This window comes from Pimephales promelas, chromosome 5 (assembly GCF_988280905.1).
Source record: "Pimephales promelas chromosome 5, fPimPro1.hap1.1, whole genome shotgun sequence".
Classification (NCBI taxonomy): Eukaryota; Metazoa; Chordata; class Actinopteri; order Cypriniformes; family Leuciscidae; genus Pimephales; species Pimephales promelas.
Genome location: NC_142773.1, coordinates 18,526,064 through 18,550,480, shown reverse-complemented (window position 1 = coordinate 18,550,480; position 24,417 = coordinate 18,526,064). Strand labels below are relative to the sequence as shown.

The 24,417-nt window shown below is 37.4% G+C and overlaps 1 protein-coding gene across 2 annotated transcripts in view; it reads left to right on the top strand.

Moving 5' to 3' along the window:
- ephb1 (EPH receptor B1) overlaps positions 1-24,417 on the top strand; it is a 306,795-nt gene that overhangs the window by 216,041 nt on the left and 66,337 nt on the right. For both annotated transcript variants that reach the window (XM_089131064.1, XM_089131063.1), the window contains exon 6: positions 10,913-11,037. In XM_089131064.1, coding sequence (XP_088987190.1) covers positions 10,913-11,037 — 125 coding nt within the window. The remainder of the gene's footprint in view (positions 1-10,912; positions 11,038-24,417) is intronic.

The following is a 24,417-nucleotide window of genomic DNA, read 5'->3' as shown; positions in this document are numbered from 1 at the left end:
ACGGGCTGCCGATTTTCTTGAGCCGATATTTGGAGCCGATACATTTTGCTCCCTCAATTTACATCTTAAAAATAACATGATGTTAACAAATGTTACAGGTCTCAATTTAATAAAAGTAACATTTAATTAACTTAAAAAATTAATATTTAACAAATAGCCTAGTAAAAACATGTGAGGTAGAACAAGAAGAAGTAGATAAACAATTTAACAAATATTAAAAACATAAAGTAGAACAAAAAAAGTTCAGTGCTGAAAATAAATATTTAAGCATAAATTAAATAATTACACTATTGCACACAGTAGCAACCAGCATAATAAAGTGCACAGTGCACACTGTACTTCATTTTAAAAGAAACGAACTATATACTGCATGGTTTCAATTTTTCTACATAAAATAAAATGAGCATGTCTAGTCTCTAATATTACTGCGATGGCGAGGGAGACAAACTCCACACGCGTCCAAACCTCAGCCAGGAGAGCGCTGAATAAATCTCCCACAAAAAACACTGAACAACGTTGGCATTACTTAATCCTATGACCAGTGTTCGTTACAGCACTCGTAAGCATACTAGGGCTGTCAAAATTACTCAAATGGCGTTTGCATTTTCCCTCTAAAAAACATATTCGAACATCCCGTAGCGCGTTTTGTTGTTGACGCGCATTACGTCAATAACAGAACACATTAATAAAAAGAGACATAACTACTAGAATTAGATAGTTTATTTGAGTTTAAACATATTTAACAACGTATTAAAACGCAAACTAAATCAACTAATGGCCAAGACCGCAGAGCTCACTCTCTCGCCTGGACTTGCTCAGGCACTCTCTCTCTCGCCCTCACGCTCTCTGCGCGTCGGTTAAATGAACAACAAACAAATGTTGAGTGCTGATCAAGAGTTTTGTGCAAGCAATTTAAGGTTGCGAGTCGCGACTCGTGTCCCAAATATAGCAGGCTTCATTCAGTGATTGAAGTTTCACAGTATAGAACCGACAGTGAGCGCTCCGAGCGAGCTGTGCAGCTGTGGTAACGTTATTAGTCTGCAACCGCGGGCGTGTTTTTCCATATTCAAATATTAATTTTCACCTTCAAAATTAATACATATTCGAATGTAGAATATTCATAGACAGTCCTAATGCATACTGAACGGATAGCCTACACCTTAGCTATTTGCAGATCCCTAATACAATGGCAAGCAGTTGTTTTATAGACGAGGCATTCGCGTTTTCCATTTGGACCCACAAACTTGCTTAGTTGCAAGCACATAACAGTTATAGGGCGACGTGTTTCCATTTTCAAAGTGTTTGACAATATTTCAGCAGTCAAACATTTAAAAGATCCTTTGAAAGTTTAAGTTACCATTCTCGTGAAGAGCAGGTTGCACTCTGCTAGTGGGGGAGGGCGGGGCACGTGAACTGCAGCGTCTCTATCAGCACAGAGCTGCCCGTGGCCGCCTGTCTATAAATAACGGCGGGGGGGAAAAAACTATCGGCGAACGCGCAGCGGTGTATCGGCTGATTCCGATACACGTAAAAACTTCAAATATCGGCCCGATATATCGGCCGGCCGATATATCGGCCGGCCGATATATCGGTCGATCACTACACGAGAGACGAGAGTTGTCGTATTTCCCCGCGTTTAATAAAACCACAAACGTTACACTCGTCCTCATACATGGGGATCGAGCGAGGAAAAAAAAAACACAAACAAACATCTGGTCACAATAGAAAAATAAAATAAAAGAAAGAATACAAAGAGTCTGCAAGTTTTTGAGCGCCCCCAAGTTGTGTTTTACTGTAACTTCAGAAGTACCAGACACGTGAGCAAACCCGCCAATCTCGTTGGTCAGATAGTTTTTGACGCGGCACGTCAAACCAAAAAAACGAAGCGTCAAACCCAAAAAACGAAGCGGCATTACGAGGCGTTTTTTTTTTAAATGACGCTTTTACGCGTGGCGTTTTTCGTGTCGGTGTGAACACTCACATTGGCGCCCATTGTTTAGTCACGAGGCGTTAAACGTCAACGAATATCGCGCACGAATTTTTTCCCGGTGTGAACAGGCCTTAAGGCATTAATATGTGCTCTATAAGTACTAATAAACAGCCAATATCTTAGGAATATGTATGCATTTTAATAAGCAACTAGTTAATAATGAGAACTGGACCCTAAGTGTTGCCCCATAATCGAATAATTACTTGTATATTTACAGTGAATTTACGCAGTATTTAGCTGCTATACTTTAGAAAAAATAAATATAAACATACAGTACAGACTAATATATTCCCACTGAGCGAATGAGATGAAAAATGTCACTGGTGGCGGCGGCTAATGTGGTTATTTTCAGTGTAACGGGTCAAGCGCTGAACTGGCCTCTTTATTCACCCAGAGGCGCCTTGTGTTTCTCGATGGGTTCAGTGGTTTGGAGAAGAAAACACCCAGTGAGTGTTTGGCATTTACAAACTGCATTTGGTGCTATTGGTCTGGGCACATATGGCAGGAGTAGGAGCTGACCTTTCAGATGCATAGAGGGTGTAGTTATTGCACATTATATTGTCTGTAGGTTGCTATTTGTCAACTTTTTTGAAAGCTTGTGTGCAACACAAAAGCGCAACGTCCGTGTTTCCACAGCGAGAGTGAAGAAACACGTTCTCATAGTGTCCACAAAACTCGCAAATGGATGCTGGGAACATCGGTGAAGACTTCAGCTGCAGTGTTGTAGTCGAGACCACCTCACTCGAGTCCGAGTCGAGACTGAGACCATAGAGGGTCGAGTCCGAGTCGAATCCGAGACCAAAGAGAGTCGAGTCTGAGTCGAGAGCGAGATCAAAGACAGCCGAGTCCAAGTCCAGACCGAGACCAGAGAGGTTAAATAACCTAAGGTTGGGTCTCAAACCAGACTAAATATGTCTTCAAGAATATGTAAAATATTTGGTGGTAACAATAAAATTGCTCATACTCAAACAGTAAACCAGATATACCATGGAATCATGTACACTGTAATTGTAAAAAGACCACATAGTGGTGTAAAGGTAATTTTATTAGATTACATACAATTATTACAATCAGTAAGTGCTCTTTCACATAACATTACTGCACACGAATTCTGTGTGGCTCTTATATACAAACTGAATTAGGGATGATAAGGCAGACATTTTCAATACATAGTTGAGCTAGAGGCTCCACATCACATCTGACCTGGGTCTTGCTGCATTTGCGTGCCGCGAACTTTATAGTCTCAAGTCATGCGCAGTTGCGTACAAGAAAGTCAGTAATCATTGGACGATTTAAAGACATATTAACATACAGTAATAATCATGATGACATATTTTGAATGGGACTCGAGTGGACTCGGGAATAAGTCCGAGTCCCGACTCCCAATATTTTCGAGTGCGAGTCAATTCCGAGTCAAAATGCACACGAGTCCAAGACCGAGTCCGAGTCTCGAGTGCACAACACTGTTCAGCTTCATGACTATCTTATCTTACAGTCTTTCCTTTCATCTTAATATTACATTTCATGTGTATTTGGAGTCAGTGTCAGTTAATAATTGCTAAGGACATATGACAGCCTAATCAATGTGTCTCAATATGTGTAGAGCCTCTATTTCCTGCAAGGAGGGATAAACAAATGAATTAACTGACTTGTAAAGGTGTTTTTTTTTTTTTTTTTTAATGGATGGTACACTGGGGGAATTGCTACAGCAGTTATTGATTTAAAAAAAGTCCATAAATCATGGCGGATTACATGTAGTCTGATGAAAAGATTGTGTGTGTGTGTGTGTAATTATGTAATGTTTCATGTTTAACGCTACATCATTACATGCTACATTTTGTAATATTTTTAGAATGAAATGTTTTAAAAAAATAATAATACAAAATAAAAGCATCTTCTCTATTTCTCTCAGAATTTTGTATCCCACTCTATATTATCATGGTATGTGTAATATATCTCTTTTATTTTAGTCCAAAGCTACAGATGCAAAAAAAAAAAAAAAAGAATAAAATATGATAAACAATCTACGTCTGGTGTAGGAATAGAGGGACAGATAACACATACTTAATATTCAACAATATTAGGGATCTGACTGTTCTGACGCTTTTGTGTGAGAACTGAACTGAGCTGGACGATGACATCATTTTTTTTCCAGAACCGTTTTATAGATGAAATTAGCCAATTTAATTATTGATGATTTTTAATTCAGACAACCAAACTGAATCAACTCTAAACTGATTTCAGCTGAACAACCCCCGAAAAGCATCATTTTCCTTTTATCACTGTAAATCTGCTTTGAAACAATCTGTATTGTATAAAGCACTATATAAATAAATGTGACTTGACTTGGGCAAAGAGTACAGAATATAAAACCAGTGACTGCCAGCCCTGCGGCTCTGGACTGTTATTAAACTCCTAGACTGGCATCTGGTCTGTGCATCTGGTGACTCCCTCATCAATATAGCCGATTTAAAAGTGTATTCTGCCTCTGACAGGTTACTAAACTGGATGAAGGACACACTGTTCTAGATTAAAAATGGTAATTCTGTAGATAAATTGTCTATGCACACTCATTTCTCTCTAAACAATGCAAATGAATGGTAACCAGTGGCTCTAAAGCTTGAAAAATTACAAGAAAGCTCCACAAATGTGATTCATCTGACAAAAGTATTTGACAAAAAAAGACAAACTACAGCTAGAGTTTTTTTTTTTTTTTTTTTTAAAGCTAACAGAAAAGTATACACTGACTACACCATAGGTATTATTGTTCAATTTTTTTATTTATTTTTTGCATGTACTGTATGATCATAATTTATTTCAATAACAGCCTGACCGTTTCATTGCGTTATCACTAGGGTTGGGTATCGTTTGAATTTGAACGATTCTGATTCCGATTCCGATTCCTTGTTTCGATTCCGGTTCCTAACGATTCTCGATTCCGATTCTTTTAATAGGCAGGGTCAAAAAAGTTTAGCTAACCTTGCTAACCAACGGCCTTTCTGAAGGAAATAATCCTTTCTGAAGGAAATACTCCTTCTGTAAAAATACTCCTTTTGTCACAAATTTTGCATTTTGCCGAGATTTTGTTATTTTTAGAAAAGTGAAGCCACACTTTGGATCGCCGACGTAAGGTACTCATGTTCGACTCGCGTGGTTATGCCAACACTTTCAGTAGACGCTTCTTCGTTGGTGTTGTTCAGCGGTTTCTTCTTCCGCTCGGCGGACTGTGAATATCGAAACTAGGAATCGAAATTTTAACTTTTGAACGATTCCGGGAAAAACGAAAAGTTAGTCTCGGTTCCAATCGATACTCGATTCTCGATACCCAACCCTAGTTATCACACACACACACACACACACACACACAAAGACTCCAAGCACAACTATGCAATAATATTTGAATTACGGGTGAAGATGTCAATTTTCACATCACTTTTGGACACTAACGTATATTCCAAAGATTCTGAAGCTACAATATTTAAGGCTGTTTTCATTCAATCGTTCACTGAAATTTTTGTCTTCCTAGAAACTTACTATTGAACTATTCTGAACTACCCACTTATGTTAGTTTCATAGGATTATTTATAGAGCACATGGAGTACAGAATCCAATGAAACACTATAAAGAACTTTTTATTGTGTGTATTTTATGCTTAATGAGTTGAAAATGGAAATTTTTGTTAAATCACTTAGCGTGTTGAATTTCCGTAAACCCTAGATGCTCATTTCCTATAAACTTGGGGGGTTTCTATTACTGAGTCTAATTTGGTAGTTTCCCTAAACTCTAAGACACAATGATTAATTTCAGCCATTGTCTCCTATCTGCCCGCCCTCGGGGGTCAGAGGAATGGCAAATGTCCATTTGGAGAAGTGAGCATGTCTGTAAATCTCTCCAGCACTCAGGACATTTGACAATGTTTGTGCTGAAAGAGCGTAGGAGTGTTTGTTATTTTCAAGCACTTGCCATTTGGAGACTTAAAGCTGCTTTCCATCCTCCTGTAGTGTAGGTTGTGACGTTATTTATTTCAAAATAATGTATTTTTCTCTGCTTTAGGAAACAGGATTGTCAGCAAGCTGAAGGCTATCAGCAATGTTTGATCTTCTCTATTTTATTTATTCTCTGTTGTCTTTTGGCACTCCCAAAATTTGAATAAATCAATCTGCCATGTGGTGGATTCTGGGGATGGTTGGACATAAATGTGTATGTGTGTACCTTATTTAAGGACACATTTGTACCCAGAAGTGAGCTAGACCTGCCAAAAAAAAAATCCATAAACCTATTTTTGGGGACTTCTTTATTTGTAAAAAGACATAAGTAATAAAGATTTTTTTTTTAAACTGTGAAAATGCAGAAAGTTTTCTGTTACGTAGTACAGTATTTGTAGCTATGGCTGCTTATAGAAAAACAGCAGTCTATGCAATGTCAAGTCTATGTCATGTCTCCATTTAGATAGCTATGCAAATGTATGTGTGTGTTTGTGTCTGCATTACATGTTTATGTATTTGTGTGTGTGTATATATATATATATATATATATATATATATATATATATATATATATTCAGCTTTGCATAAAATAAATTATATTTTAAATCATATAATATTTCACAATATCACCAATATTGCCCCTTTCATTTATATGCATATATTTACGTACATACACACCCACACACACACGCACACACACACCCACACACACACACATAGACCAGTGGTTAAGAAACCAATTACCAGCAAACACTGTTCCCATGAGCCACAACAATAAACTCAAGAGAAAAAAACTAAACATCCAGCTGGAGAAGAATAGTTGTTTGAATCCATCCATATGAAAGAGAGACAATCGCTCACTATCGCACAGAAGATCAATACATCTCCCCATCAATCTCAGCATAAATGAATTTGGAAAGTTTCTTGGGTTCGTAATTGCTATAAGACTCACTTTATTCAATAGTAACGGCAGTGCAGCCATAAACTAAACCAGGTCTTCTAAATTGCATTTGCATCAACTAACCACAGCAGACATGCTGTAAACATCATCACCAAATGGAGAACGAACCACTTACACTGTGTGTGTTTTTATTTTATTTATTTATTTATTTTTGTTAAGATTATTCTTTATTAGATTTATGTTTATAGAATATGATATTGTGTTGGCAGAAGGCAAGAATGGAAAATAACCAGTGTGCTTGAGGAATGAGAGAAATGGAGACGGTGAGAGAGAAAAGTATGGGCTGAGTTGTATTCAGCTTTCACTCAGGTGGGTTTTATGGGTCTAGTACATACTATCAATGTCTGGATGACAGTCACACTTTATTAATCTCTTCAAGAGACCCTCACTCGTTCTCTCACATGCTTTCTCTGTGTGTATCTTTTCTAGTCTGTCATAGTTACACTCTGCTTAGTTCCTGTTTCTATGAAGCCCCTCCTTCTGGAAAGCACAATGTGCTCTGATTGGTCGGTTGGACCAGTGTATTGTAATTGGTGAACCGCATAATGTTTTGAAATAATATCATGCCTCTTACCATAACTTAGAGTTTCAACACACTACTAATACAACTCAACAAGGTCTCTGCCTCTTGTTTCCCCCCCCCCCCCTTCGGTGGGAATTGTTTAAATGAGGAATAATGTGACGCAACGCGACTACAGTTGATGAGCTCAGAAATGGTTTCAGGGAGTTTTTTTTCTTCTTCTAACTTTCTTTACTATTTTTTTCTTGTTCAAATAGCAACATTGCACACCATAAACTGTAAAAATGCATAGGCTAATATACTGTAAGGTCCTCTTTAAATTAATTCAAGGTAGCAATGTGTTGCATGTTCTGCAGGCTTGTGGTTTCAGAGAAGTTCACAATCAATGAATACTACACATTTATTCCAATAGATGTAGGCCTATAAATTACATAATTATTCAATTCAGTTTTAAGCAGAAATAATTAAAAACTTAGTGTACTTTAGTCGTATAGTTTTCTTGGTTCAGAAACTGTTGATTTCTGTCTTGTCTTTCTTGCTTTTTCTCACTTTTGTGTGTTTGGCTGGGAGTGTGACTGTGATTAATGTTGAAGTAGTCGTCCTGTTGAGGACCAGATGCAGGAAAGAAGAAGAGGGGAGACACTTGGTTGGTGTGAGATGAGTAGAAGGGGGAAGAGGGGGATGATGAGAGGAGAGCAGCCACAAATCTTTGTCAGGATGGAGAATTCCTGCCAGCTGCGAGGCGGAAACCACAGGAAAACCTCTCGCTTGTGTTTTGGCAGGCACACGACACGACACACACACACACACAAACACACATTTGTCCACTGTTGTGTAATAAATATTCCGACTTTGAGCAGTATTAGATCAGACATTTACTCACAAGTTGCCCTGCAGGAAAGCAATAAATGGCTAAATGGATGAACACCAACCAGAGGATCGTGCTGTCAGATAGGGGGGTTTTAATCAAATCAAGTTGTTCCTGACCAGGCTCCTTAATGCGAAATACATATATTTATTTTATAGAATACGCATAATAATAATTCTGTATTTTATAATCTTACAATTTATTTTTATTTTACTTATGTCAAATTATGTTGTATTATTATTATCATCATTACTGTAATTTATAATTGTTATATTTGTCATATTTATACATTTTATATGTGATATTTGTACACATAATACTACACTTTATATCATTATTATTTATTTATTTTTTAAAATGTGGCGGCGCAGTGGATGTACAGGAAAAATACCAGGAAGAATCAGCAGCTGTGTGTGTGTGTGCTTGAGGATTTATAAGGAAGGGAATTGGAGCTTCTGCTGTGCTTTAGATAAGAAAATTAAAAATTGATCACAATTTTCTCTCTCTCTCTCTCACACACACACACACACACACGCACACACACACACACACACACACACACACACACAGTGAAGGCTGGGAATCTCAATTTTGCTACACAATGTGTGGAGTGGTAATAACTGCTTTGTGTGTGTGTGTGTGTGTGTGTGGGTTGTTTAGAAGGTGGATCCTCTCTTAACATGGGGATACAAAAACTGCAGAAAAGCAATTTCACCTCTCAGCCTCACCGCAGCTGTGTGTGTGTTTGAGAGAGAGAGAGAGAGAGAGAGAGAGAGAGAGAGAGAGAGAGAGAGAGAGAGAGAGAGAGAGAGAGACTCAAAGGCCTTGATTCAGAGCAGGGTGACACTTTGCTTGAGTCACCATTTTAAAAAGCATCAGATGGAAGTCTGGATGATGTGTAGAGACGGACTGAGATAGCTAGACAAGATGTTATTTGAAAACCTTGTGTCCATGTGTGTTGAAGGGTCATATAAGGCTGTCTTATTTGCTATATTCATAGATGTAATTTGCAGGTGGGACATGTCCCCACCATTTTTAGCCAGAATTGATCTTCTCCCCACCGTTTTTTTTTTTTTTTTTAAACATCTTGTAGTGCGACTGTACCTAACAGTGTTGTAGTCGAGACCACCTCACTCGAGTCCGAGTCGACACCGAGACCAGAGAGAGTCGAGTCCGAGTCAAGACCGAGTCCATAGAGAGTCGAGTCCGAGACCAGAGACGTCGAGTCTGAGTCGAGACCGAGATCAGTGAGGGTTGATTACCTAATTTACTTTTATTTACTTAGAGAAATCCTTTTTTTTTTTTTTTTACTGAATTTACTTAGAGTTTTAAAAATATAATCAGTTTAGGGTAAAAAGGCCAAATAGTAGGTGGTGTTAAAAGTAATTTTATTACAATTTGTCATGCGCAGTTGCGCACTAGAAAATCACCAATCACTGGGCGTGTCAATCAATTTAAAGAAATATTTTATTCACATACATTATTAATCATGAAAAATATTTTTAATTGAACTCGAGTGGACTCGGGAAAAATTCCGAGTCCTAAAAAAAAAATGTTCGAGTACGAGTCAATTCCGAGTCCAAATGGACACGAGTCCATGACAAGACCAAGACCATTAAAATATGGTCTCGAGACCGAGTCCGAGTCTCGAGTACTACAACACTGGTACCTAATATATAAATATCTCCAGATGACCAGAGTGTTAATTTAGTTTGTTTGTGTTAAATAAAAGGTGATCCAGTGCTGGAATGTGTTGTTTTTTAAATCGTGTCGAGTCCGATGTTCTCATGTGTCTTCACAGAGACGCTCTCTTCTATGTATCGCTGTTGCGGGCTTGCGGCAACTCTGTTCATTGAGGTGAAATCACAAAACAAAATGCACACAAACATGTCAATGCTCCTTGATTTTAGTAATGTGTATATATATATATATATATATATATATATATATATATATATATATATATATATATGTTGGGACACCCAAACATTGGAAAAAGTAATAGAAATTGGTTTACCTGTTTTTATGTGTGTATTTGTGTGTGACCATCCATAAATGTGTGCATGTGTGTCATTTAGCAGGTGCGGGTGTCTAGTCGCTTGTTTGACATCCGTATGCTCACTGCAGTGTATTCACCCGTGAAAACAGGCTGTGTGTGTGTGTGTGTGTGTGTGATGGGACAACAGCTGAGCGTACAGTTGTAGCGCTTTGACAAAGCAATGGAGAACAGGAAGAAATGAGGGAGAGCGAGAGGAATGAAATGGGCAGTGGGTTAATTTGGAGGCTGTGCATGTTCACTCAGGTGCGTCTTCCTTACAGACGGAGAGGCGAGAGACACACTGTAGCCAATCAGAACGCTTGAACTGAGAAATGGGCTTCCATTGCAAAGGGCACATTCTCACGAAGCTATTAAACAAGTCCAATCACCATCTCGTCTGACTCTTTCAACATAGTGTGTGTGTGCTCCATTTCTGAAAGTGGCAGATCAATTCACTAGCAGTCCACACAGCAGGGAAGATGGCTGTTTGGAATGATTTTTGTATTCACTTGGATTTCTTCTCTCTCCCTCTCTCTCTCTCTCTTGCAGCTCCATCCATTGTTCCCATAATGCATCAGGTCAGTTCTACGATGAAAAGTATCACGTTGTCATGGCCACAGCCTGAACAGCCTAATGGAATTATTCTCGATTACGAGCTGCGCTACTATGAGAAGGTAAGGTGTGTGTGTGTGTGTGTGTGTATGTCAACGCACACGTGTGCGTGTGTGTACATGTGAGTGTGTGTGTGTGTGGACTGGGAAACCTTACATTATGGGGACAAAATGTACCCAGTACCCACAAAGATGGCAATATCCGAAATCCTTGTCCTTCTGGACATTTTTAGTGCCCGTGAGGAAAAACAGCTTATAAATCATGTGAAGTTTTTTGAAAATGTAAAAATGCTGAAAGTTTTCTGGGACGGGTAGGTTTAGGTTTAGGGGACAGAATATAGTTTGTTAATGTTTAATGTTAAAGTCCCCATAAAACATTAATAGACAACGTGTGTGTGTGTGTGTGTGTGTGTGTGTTATTCCTTAACTCATATTTGATTGACATTAAAAGTTGTTTTTTTTTCAGTGAAAAACAATTCTTCATGCCTTAAAATAGCTTGAATGTAACTCTACACCCTTGCCTCATTTTTTTTTTATATGCGGTTCTATGAATATGTGACATCAGAAACACCAGCGTTTTCAAAACACGTTTTTGAGACTTTGGTTCACTGCAGTTTAAAAGAGAAAATCCTCAGCAATGGTGTCGACTCATGAATTTACACATGGTTTGTCTGAAAGCATATTAAAAACTCCACATAGACATATAAACAAGATTTTCACCACATGGGTCTTTATTAATTTATGAATTTCATGCTTTTATGTTCCATTTTAGCTATGTTCTACGAAACTACGGGAGCCTACCCCTCAAATCATAGAGAAATGATTGGTAAAATCTGATGGTTACAGCCATAAATGTATATATTGAAAAATAAATTATTTAAATGACACTTTCATGATGGATAATCTCTAGCCAAAAAGTCCCGCCATGCTTTTGTTTATTATTGAATATTGTGTGTTTGAAATGTGACATTATAAAAGTAAAATGGAGTGTGAAAGTTTTTGTTCAGACAGTCCATTGAAGGGATGTCTCAGTGACCCCTTTGTGATGTCATTATGATGAAGTGAGGTACAGTGGGTTGCTAGGAGACAGCATTGGCGGGCAGGTGGTCGGGTTCAGCAGTTTCCCAGGCCGGTCCCTGCAGAGAGATGCTGAAACACAGACCCTCTCACACCAATTACACCTAATGATTCCAGAGCATCCTGTGCTGACACACACACGCTCTACAGCCGTCACCCCTTTTACAGACATCATGGAAGAGCATGACGGACATGCACAATCACAGACATATACACAGCTGTTGTGCCTATATTCCTAGTCTGATGTTTCTTTGAAATGTTAATAAACTCCTAATTATTGCTTATTAAAAGCTAGTATGTAATTGTTAAGTTTAGATATTGGATAGGATTAAGGGATGTAGAATATGGTCATGCAGAATAAGGCATTAATATGTGCTCTATAACTACTAATAAACAGCAAATATCCAAGTGATATTTGCGCTAATAAGCAACTAGTTAATAGTGAGAATTGGACCCTAAACTAAAGTGTTACCGAAATGTTCTACACACCACTTTCATACAAAAACATTTTGATGACAGCATTTGTTTTAAATACAACAGCTGTGTCTAAAATTTCAGCTTTTCTGTGGTCTGTGTGTCTGAAAGAAAAAAAAATGTAAATGTAATGGGATAGTTTGATAAATGAATCATATTGAACAGCCATAACAGTACTCATTACTTATGTTCAGAACATAAAACACAAGTTACCTTCTGCTGTTGTACATGAATCTCTGGGCATAGTTTAATCTAGCTGTCAAATGCATAGACGGATTGTTTGATTTGTGTAGTGAGTTTGATGTTTTTTTTTCTCATGGGTTTAGTATTTTGACTTTAAAATCGAACTTGTTTTAGTTGATTAGTTGCATCATCACACGTGTAGTATCATGAATCAATGAATACAATCATCAATACACAATAAGCCTCAACCTCAAGTATCAACCAAATACAAAAAGCACAATAATTGTTGGGTGTTGTCACACCTGGCAGGTTTGGTTTAATTACAATGAACCCTAGTGTGATTGCTCTAGTCCGATTCATTTGAATAAGTGTGACATCAGAACGCTGACATCAGATCCCTGGAGATGGGTCTTGGTCCACTTTCAAATTAACTCGGTTCAAATGAAATATAAACGCAACATGAACTAAAAACAGAACATGATGTACACAAGATGTAGTGTTAATTTTACCAGCCATTTTTAAATTTAGTTTCAGTTTTAGTCCAGTTTCAGCATCGCTTGTTAGTTTTTATCACATTTAGTCGACATCATCCCATTTTTATTTAGTCTAGTTTTAGTCGACTATAAGTCGAGCATTTTAGTCTTTATTTTAGTCCAAGAAAACATAATTTTATTCGTTTAGTTTTAGTAAAAAAAAAACTGTCAACATTTTAGTCTAGTTTTAGTCAGGACATCATTTTAACCTTTTACTTTGTTGTCAGCAGATAATATTAAACATTTCCTAAAATTATTTCACATTTCAACATTTTCTTTCATCTTTTTGATAAAAAACACAATTTTAAGGAACACATGCAGACATGGAAGATGTACTGACAATATTTTCATATTTATTTTGAACATTGTTAAGGTTCAAAGACACAAACACAAATGCTTGCATTAAAACAAATAAAATACACCTGACAAAGGAAACAAATAAATAAAATAAAGTGTATTATGAACTTAACACAAGTGCTGGCTGTTTAAAGCTAGTTCACATAGAATAAAAAAATAAATAGATTTGAGGTCAATGTTGTGAAAAAAAAAAAAAAACTCCAACTGATACAACAAAAGTGCTTTCCTGCCAGCTAGTTCACATGGTATATAAAGGTTCAGTATTTAAGGTGAAACAAGGCATAGCTTGCTAGAACGTATGAAATCTTTTTAAAGCGTCTGTCTGCTTTAATCAAATTTAACTGAAACTATAGTTGCCCGGCCAGTATAACATATCTAAGTTAGCATAAATTTAACTTCACATACAATTCTATCAACAAGTGGCTACGGTCGCTACGTGTTAAGAAGCTAACGTAACATAGCCAGCCTGGATACTAAATGCCATGAAAGTTAGCCATCATTAGTTAGTTTATCATTGTAACAAAATGTGTCCATATATCACGTCTCTTCTTTCTCACGAGCCCCGTGCAAAGCATGTTTTACTTTTAACCTGTCGCCGCCGCCTCACCGTGAATCCAGCTCCTGTCTGCTCCGTGTTGATAGGCTACTCTGACTGACTGTGCCCGCCCGCTCCAGGTTTGAAAGTGGGTGTGTGGCGGAAGAGCTGACGAGGAGAAGGCGGAGGAGGAGACAGTATTTGACAAAACCATATCATAATATGTAATTTTCGTCTCGTCTTTGTTCGTGAACTAAAATGTCCATAGATTTTAGCCCAGTCTTTATTTACCGAACTGCATTTTCGTCTCGTCTTTATTAGTCTACGAAAATTATTTCTGGTTTACTCCTAGTTATTGTTTATTAGTGGGGATTTTAGTCTCGTCTCGTCTAGTTTTCGTTCGGTGAAAAATGTGCGTTGACGAAAATATTTTCGTTTAGTTTTCGTTAACGAAATTAACACTAACAAGATGTAACCCTAAATAGGTCAGAATGCTCACACATACTGTTTTTTTCTCGTCATAGTCATGATGTTGCCCATCACAGTTCGGTACCGGCATCAGAACCACGTCTCCTCATGAGAGATCTGCGTTTTTGTCTATGACAGAGGAATTCCTGCCGCTGTTTTGACTCTTTAAAGGGATGGTAAAGCACATTTTTTTCAAAGGCTTGATTGTGTTTTTGGGTGCACTGTAACATGTGTTCATGCTTGGTTTAAAAAAAAGTCATCATTTTTCATATATTCTGCCTTTGCTCTGTCCCTCCTTGTAAAAAACGGTCTGATGGTTTTCGCTTTCCATGAAACCAGTCCCTCAAAAATCCGCAATGGGCTCAGATTGGTTCGCTCACCCAGTGTGTTGTGATTCACTCAGATCTCTCTATATGGGTCTGAATTCGCTAACCGCCTAAAGCGTCACACCCCTTACATTTACCGGTAATTTGTGTATAATAAACAATGGCGTCAATAAAGCCATACCAATTTGAGCCGGAATTGAACCCAGAAAATGTTTGTGATGATGATCGAGCAGAACCTGTTCAAGAACATCTGTTAAACAACCTTTCAGAATAATTTGTAGATACTTTATACTTTTTAGATGCTGTCATGACTGACTGTATGCCACCGTTTTTAGAGCGATTGTCAACTATCTGTCGCCAGAAATAATAACTAATAATTATCAAAACGACTAATAACTATTAATTATCACTAAACATTGGCTTTACTACAGTACAGTAGCCAAATCAAACACAGAACCATGTTTAGCATGCCTTTAGGTAAACATATACATAAAAGCTATAATGTTAATCAAAGAATAATTTACGCTAATTCCAAGTTCGCTGATGAGATTTTAAAAAAATAGTTTGTAACGTTAGTCGGATAACGTTGAATGAGCATTTAACAAACTGGTTTGCCGAGCCAGACAGCTTTATCATTTGTTTACTATTACAGGAAAACACACAGACGAAAAAGAAATCATACCTACAGGTTGTGGCCCATGTTACTGAACCCTAAACCAACTTTTTTTAGTTAATGATCTGTAAGAATGGATCTTTATTAATACCAGTCATTGATTCAAGTAACTTTTTTTGACATTTGTTTATAAAGTATTTTATTTCTACAATATATGGTGTAAAAGCGTCTTAGTGCTGCCTTCTTCAGGTTGAACGGTGGCTACTGCAGTTGAATTTTCCTATTGGATGTTCCGCACTTCGTGACGTACGCAGGTTTCAGCTCACCACGCGAGCTACGCCCTTGGCAGTATAAAAACCATGTTGCGTCGTCAAAACCACTGTAGGGAGTCAGGAATTGGAATTAAGAGAATTGAAAATGATCAGGATAGAGTGTTTTAGCGTCTATTTGGTCCCCTCTATCTCCGCTGGGGTCAGCCCACTTTTTCAGCATTTTCAAATATTGCCAGTGGGTGGAGTCAGGCTCTGACCAGGGGTTTAGTTACCCTTTAAAGTTGGAACTGCTCCATCTTTCAGGACAAGCCGTTGTGCAAATCCTGCATTGAACTCGCAAAGATTGTGAAAGCTTTTCTCCGTAAAATGTGCAGCACAGAGAGCGCGAGATTTGGTTAACAATTATGAGGGACCGAGTAAACATTAAAATGTAACCACTGAACCCTAACTCCCGTCAGTGTTTCGACGGCATTGCGGCAACCACACTCCAGCCTACTATACCACAATAACTCTTCTCGAAAGCAATATAAAATGGACTCACCTGCTTTATTTAGTGTTGAGGGTTTTTTAGTAAATATTGGGGTTAGTGACGTCAGCAACCCTGGAGGAATGTCGTGTAGTCCTTATCGGCCGTTTGCTGTAGTTTTTAGTCTAGATCATTTCACTCCGATATGCGAACAATTCATGCAGATCATTTTTTGAACCAGATCAGCTGATTCCATGAAATGATCTTACTTAAGAGTGATGCTTTTGTTTTGAGTCAAATAGCCACTGATACTTTCATGAACTCAAGGAAAAGCAAAGGCCAGAGGTCGAGAAGGTGTGCATTATATTTATATGTGTGCATTATAAGTCTTCTGACAAGTTGAATGTACTTACTTTCCATTGAATTGGTGCTTTTTCATATGTTTTGAATCTTGAAAGCTTCTTCAGTCTTAGAAATTGATTTCTTTAAAAGCAAATATCTCCCTTTGCTTTAAACTATGAGCGTTCTAACTTCGCAGATGTTGTTTAAACAGCAATATTTCACACTAGCTAAAGTTAGAAAAGTGAAATCGTGTTTTACCACCCCTTTAACACATTTTATAAACTCTTCACGAGTTCTCAGCTGGAAAAACAAAAAACAAACACAAAAAACATCATATGTAGGCTACGCACAACGAGCACATTTATCCTTGCACACAGCAAAGTTTTGGATGTTCGGTAAATTCTGTTGTGAAATATACATAACAAAAGATGACCAATCGGGTTATGAATGTACCCCTGTGCCTTTAGGTCCAGTATCTTTTTGTTCGGTGGTAAAATGCAGCGCAGTCTCATACGCGCAGTCTCTTTTGACCATACGTCAACATCCGCCTTTTTAGGGTACCCTGAAACGTCGGTTATGACGTTATCGGATTCTAATCCTACCCCAGACCTAAACCTACCCCGTCACCAAACCAACATTAAAGGTAAAGCGTCAGTTGTACGATGGCCCAGGATCGTCATGTAACCGACGTTTAAAGGGGTCATGAACTGGCTTTTTAAATGTTATTGTATTGTTGTCTGAGGTCAACTTATAACGTTCGCTTGGTTTTTGCATTCAAAAACATCAAAATGAACAAGTAATAGGCTATTTTGTACCCTGGTTGTGAGCCTACCTAAAAAACAGTCGGTTTTAATGGCCGTGTCGCACTGAAGACTTGGAAGTAAACACCCACTGCTGTGAGTGGATAACAGTTTTGCATATTATAATGAGTTTCACTCACCCGTCGGTGTATGTGGGGGAAAACGTCCTATGTTGTCAAATGGCAACCGGATTCGCCCATACATGTTCAACCCAGAGTCCGTGTGTTGTACAATATATTCCTGTCAGATCCAATATAGACGACACAGCACCGTTCTTTACTCTTAATCGGTCTGCAAATCCAGTCTTGTTGACAAAACAATCCTCAGTGAAATGAAGCGAACAGACGACGATGTTTTACCTCATCAGCTGGAACGTCATTAAAAATAAATTTTATCCATGCAGTCCTATTGGAATCCACAGGAAGCTTATGCAGCGACTGTCTTGCACAACCAGACACTGCACAATATTCTGTATTGCTCGGTAGGGATCCAGTTTGTCATCACGAGGCAAGCATGTACATGTATGATACTTATGTGTGTAATGCGCGAATCGGTGGGCGGGGCTAAACCTGCCATGGTGAAGCAGGCGTTGATCATCTTCTGTGGGGGTGGTGTTTTATCCTCTTTGTCGTCATAGTTCCCCACTTTTAAAAACGAGTCGTTTTTAGAGGCTGTGTCAATAAAAGCTTTTATTGGACTAACAAGGACGTTTTCAGTTCTGAAACTTACAGGATATTCTTATAATATGATGACCTCTTAGATGTCAAAAGCTCAAGGAACATTTGATTTCTCAGTTCATCACCCCTTTAACTCTTTCCCCGCCAAACACGGAATTTTCCGTGTTTTATGAAAAAACGCATCTGCGCCAAACACGGAATTTTCCGGGTATCCGTGTTTTAGGTGGTATACGGTAAGGAAGACCCGCGCGCATGTCCTGAATGAGTGCGCAACTCTTTGATCAGAGAAACAGATTGCAATCGTCTCAAACAGTGGAGTAGTGAGAATGTATCAGACAGACAATGCAGAGGTATATGGCTGAAGTACTGGAGGTTAATGGACTCGGAGTCCGATCACTCTTTATTTGATCATTCTGAATCTGATCGGGACGAAGTAGTCAGTGAGAGAGATGCACATGTTCATGCTAGCCATGGACGTGCCGCAGATAGATCGTATAATATTATGACACTATAGTATGTGTGTGTGCAGGCATTTATGTGTGGCTGTCTAAATATGAAGGTGCAATTGTCAAATTATTTCTCTCTTTGTGCACATTTACCACATTGTAATATGTATGTGTGTGTGTGTGTGTGTGTGTGTGTGTGTGTGTGTGTGTCTAGGCCTGTTTATTGTAATTCCAATTATTAATTATTCACAGGTAGAACACAGAGAGGCAGAGGCAGAAGTTTTATTGCAAAAGTTACATTTCCCTTACATCCTGGGAAATTTGATATATTTTACATTTATTTCATGTTTTTAATTTATTTTGGAAAGTTTTATATATGAAGGAAACAACATCTGAATGTATTCTGCTTTTAAATGCACTTGTTTGATAAAAATACCTTTTTCTCAGTTTTTTGTCCAAAATGTTGTGTTTTTGACAAAACCTACCTCTGTTCAAGAGGCAATAAAAAAAGAACAGATGAAGATAAAATAAAAACGTTTTTTTTGCCTAAAAGCAGAGGCTCAGATCTTTATTTTTATATATATCATCTTCATATATTCATGGAAGAAAATATTCAGCGGGGCATTCAAATTTAGCGAAAATCGTCAAAAACCCTGGCGGTGGCTGGCAACTTTTTTTAAAAACGCTGGCGGGGAAAGAGTTAAGGGTACCCTAAAAAGGCGGATGTTAACATATGGTCAAAAGACATCCCAAGGCGTCAGTTATATGACTTCTTGGGATGAGACTTTATTATAAAATGTGAGTGTGAACACGAAGCGGACCAGGACTAAATGTTTCTTTTTGTTTTTGTCCGGACCAAACAAACTAAGCAAAACGAACTACGAGTGTGAACACACCCTTTTACAAACCATTATCTGACGTTCCTTTCCTGTTAAAATGTACCATTGTTAATTGAAATTATATTTTGTAAGTTGTTACACCCAGCCCTGATTAGTAGAAACCCCAATTTGTGAACACTTGCACAGACTTTCTCTTTTTCATGTAGTGACGTGAGTCTACAAACACTGAACTGCTCATTTCTCTGGAGGACAAATCTTTAACTATTGTCATTTCTGCAGTGATGTTTGGCAAAATAAATGAGCTACGTTATGAAAATTGGTTTAATCAAAAGCTTGGGGATAATAATGTCTATATCCGGGATTATTCTTTCCTCTCGACAATAGTTTACTCAAATGCAAATAGCACAAGTGCAGCACTTATTTCCTTATAAATATGCATGTCGTGTAATCATATGCTGATTTATAAAACAGGCGAGGAGGAGGAACGTACTTCAGAATCAGACACCGCACAAAAAATATCATTTTATGCGTCTTTCTTTTAGGCATGAAAACATGAGTGATGTGGAAAGCGTGTTTTGGTGCTTCAACCTCATCTGCTATTTGAGACCTTATAATTACAGACTTGTTCATGTTTTAGAAATATATTGGCAATATTGTTTGGATAACAGGTTTTTAAAAGGTTGTTTACATGATTCTGATTAGGAGAGGGTGTAAAGAGGCAGACTGATGGCGCAGAAGGGTTCAGACAGCTGTCACGAGCTCTGCTATGTTTATGAGCAGGCCACGCCCATTATGTCACTCAGTAAACCAATCAGAGACGGAGGGAAGGGCAAGTGTAATGTTTAGAGAAAGATTAATGTGATGTGTGTACTTTTTCATATATCCCTTTTCCATTGGTAATCAATATAGGGTTTTACAAGGACATTACAAGTATTTAACGTGATTCGTGAATCGTGATTACCTTTTCAAGTTATCTTTGAAGTTAACACAATTAGTTACTTTTTAAGAGCCCATTAACATTAATGTTAAAATAATTTTCCCCAGTAGAAGTATATTCACTATCTATACGCTATCGTTAATTTTTTTTTTGTTTGCATTTCTTATCTTCTTATGTCACTAGTAACCACACTCAATGTATTTTTTTTTTTCGACACATCCGATAATTTTTAAAATATCGGCCTCTACCAAATGGTTGAGATATCACTTAATGGTAATAAATGGTACCGGAATTCATACACATACTTTGCCATACTTTTTCATTGCCCATCATAATTTATGATCAAAACCTTTTCTAGTCTTGACAAAACAAATTGACAGAAAGGTCTGAGTCTCAAGGTCCCATATTTTGTAACAGAAGTGATATTTGGTCAGAAATGTATTAATTTGTTACAGCAAAATGCATACAATTAAATTCAATGGAATTTATGTCATTTTTGGTATTACGCCTAAACAAAATCTCATGGGAACTTACATTTGTGATATCAATTTCAAATTTGGAACACAACTTGATTAGATATATGGCTTTGGATTTATAGTAATTTTATAGGAAAAAATATTTTGTAAAATACTGTATATATATATATATATATATATACAGTTTATTTGATTAAATGTAAATTTAAAACTCCCATAACTTTTTCATACTTTTATTTTTTGAAGTGTTTTTACTTCAGCAATAATCAGCAGTGTTTTTGTTAAAACAAGACTAAACGTAGGTCTTTAAATTATTCCAAAGCATACTTGAATTACAACCAATTTTTAATAGTGCATTGTAATGTCCATTCTCAAAAAGGGGGTGACAGTTAACCGCTATGTGCCAAATCAACCATTTGGTTGAGCATTTTTTTGAAAAATTATTAAAAATATACTTAAATTTTTTTCATAGCACCAAGTAACATCATTTTGTAAAGTCAAGGCTCTTACAGTGTAATATGTATAAAAAAAATATGCTTAGCTTGCAAAATTTCACCAAAAACAGTTCACATGGCAGGGGAGATTTATTTGCTTCTGACATCCATATTAGAAGTGTTGTGACAAGTGCTGTTGATTGACACTGTGAAATCTAGTGGATTTTTTTATTTTTTTATTTTTTTATTTTTGGCATAATATACCTCAACCAGATGATAGAGATTGCTCAATCAGTTTGAGTTAAGTTAGGTACTCCTCTCAATATATAGTATAAATATAGTGACTCATTAACCATTTGGTTGAGAAGTTAGTTAAAGGGTATATTGTTTTATAGTTATAAATAGAAGATGAAGTAATCAGTTCACCAACCATTAATCAATATATTTGCAAATTAAGTTAATGGTTTAGAAATGACACACTTCAACTTTAAATCTACAAAGCCAGTTTTTTTTTTTTTTTCTCGTAAGGACGAGGAATGCGGTCATCTGTCGTATTATAAATAATGAAATAGAGCACCTGGTGAAGGAGTCATATGTGTGAATACATTATTCTAGCTCCAGTCGATCTCCTTGCACTGCATCCGTCAAGATGAGATCAGCGCAATTCCGCTCGAGGGTCTTTTTACGGTTGGCTTGACAGCAGGACTGGCAGATGCTTATTCTCCAAGCCACCGTGACAACCTGAGTCCATTTTTTTCAGGCATGAGATCAAATTCAGTGGCTAAATCAGCAGAAATATAAAAATGTGACGGCACATGCACATGCTGGAGGAGAGAACTGTGGTTAAGATTTAGTTTCATCTCTAATTGAAGCCGTCCTGTTCCTCAGTTTGCATAACACGTGATCTAGTTTCACAGCTGTATGTGATTATCTTGTATCGTGTTCTAAGCAGCCACAAAGCCAACATTAACATTCGTGACTTCGCAAATAAAATCCATGTAACGTTATACCGTACAGTACATGCACAGGGACTCTGAATTAGAAATTTGGTTGTATCAATTCTGCATATAGATGTTCCTTGCCTAAAGGTCAACAAGCAAACTTTTCTGATGGTGTCACGGACTGGAGAAACAAACAAATATTTAGCTTAAAATATCAAATAAGTAATTAATGTTATCAAAATGAATGTTTACAATATAATACACTGAAATCAAGTGGCGACCCAACACAAAATCATATTTTAATGTTTAAAGTTAGGCCTTGTCCACACGGACACAGGTATTTTCAACGCATTCCCATCCTAGCGCATCATATAGTGACACTTTTGAAATTTCATCTAAATCCAATGCACATGGCACCCTTTAGCGCACCCTTTAAAGGGTTAGTTCACCCAAAAATGAAAATTCTGTCAGTATTTACTCACCCTCATGTTGTTCCAACCCCATAAGACCTTCGTTCATCTTCGGAACACAAATTAAGATATTTAAGATATTAAGATCACTCCTGCATACTGGTCCATAGGCTTCTTGAGGGAATGACTTGCTGTCCTTGAAAAGTCATTAAAGACATCGTTAAAATAGTCCAAGTGACTACAGGGGCTCAATCTTAATTTTATCAAATGACGAGAATACATTTGTGCGCAAAAAAAACAACAAAAATAACGACTTTATTTTCAACTACTCGTTTATTTCTCCCTTTGTGCGAGTCAGGTTACAAGTTTAATAGCGTAAGCTTCTGTTATTGTACGTCACACGCATCACACACATGACCAGCGTCGGCCAATAGTGAGCCTACGTGTGACGTAGCTTTACGCAATCACACTACGTTAACTGACTACAGGCCCATAGAGAAGGAAGTGAATAGTTGAAATAAAGTCGTTATTTTTCTTTGTTTTTGCGCACAAAAAGTATTGTCGTCGTTTGATAAAGTTAAAAATGAGCCACTGTAGTCACTTGGACTATTTTAACGATGTCTTTAATGACTTTTCGATGCCAGCAAGAGTCATTCCCTCAAGAAGCCTATGGACTGTATGCAGGAGCGATCTTAATATCTTAAATATCTTAATTTGTGTTCCGAAGATGAACGAAGGTCTTACGGGGTTGGAACAACATGAGGGTGAGTAAATACTGACAGAATTTTCATTTTTGGGTGAACTAACCCTTTAACACACACAGAGCTTTGTTCGGTTATGGTAGGTTTAGTTCTGGGGTAGGTTTAGTGTTAGACCACTAGGAGGCGCCTTCTGGCCCATATATATCTGCATATTGACGCTAAAGGGTGCCATGTGCATTGGATGTAAACGAAATGTCAAAAGTGTCAATATATGACACCTTGGGATGAGAACGGGCTTGTATTTTTACGCAAAAAACGCAAAAACACACTACCAAGTGCTGTCAAGAGCATGCCACACCAGCAGGCGGCAATATAACCCTAACCGTAAAGCCACGTTGTTCAATCAGAAGCCTAACAAAAAGTTATTACAGGTTCTGGTAGGCGGATAAAGGCGATTACTGTCTACACGACAACACAGTAACCGCCGTTTCTGAAAATGCTCACCGGATTTTCAGTTGTTTCACCGGGTTTGCAGGGGTTTTCAAAAATGTGCGGTTTCAGTATCCTGATACTGCGTTTCCATGTGGACGAATGGCTGAACCGCGAAAAAAAACGTCACTGTTGTAAAAATACCTTATATATATATATATATATATATATATACTGTATACTGTGTGTGTATATATATATATATATATATACATACTGTATATATACTGTGTGTATATGTATGCATATATATATACTGTATATATTAGATGTAATATTATTATTTTATAATATATTGTTTGAATTATATCAATATATTAAATGAATTTATATTTATTAGTAGTATTAATAACTATTATTGAATTGTTACTATTATTATTAATCATAATTCTAATCATAATAGAAGAACAGCAACAGAAACCATAATCAACACGATGCACGATTAAACAAAATAGAAACCAGACTACATTAAACTTTAAAAATGCCATCCTGATGTCAAATATGAAATGTGAAGTGAAACCTTATTCGAAGCACCGGTTTTTGTGGCTGTACTTGCTCACTGCTGGAGGGGCTTCAGTTTCTCACCTTTGCAGAGACTCTCCCCAGAACTTCCCAACTCCCTTCAAAAGAGCTGCAGGTTGCCACAA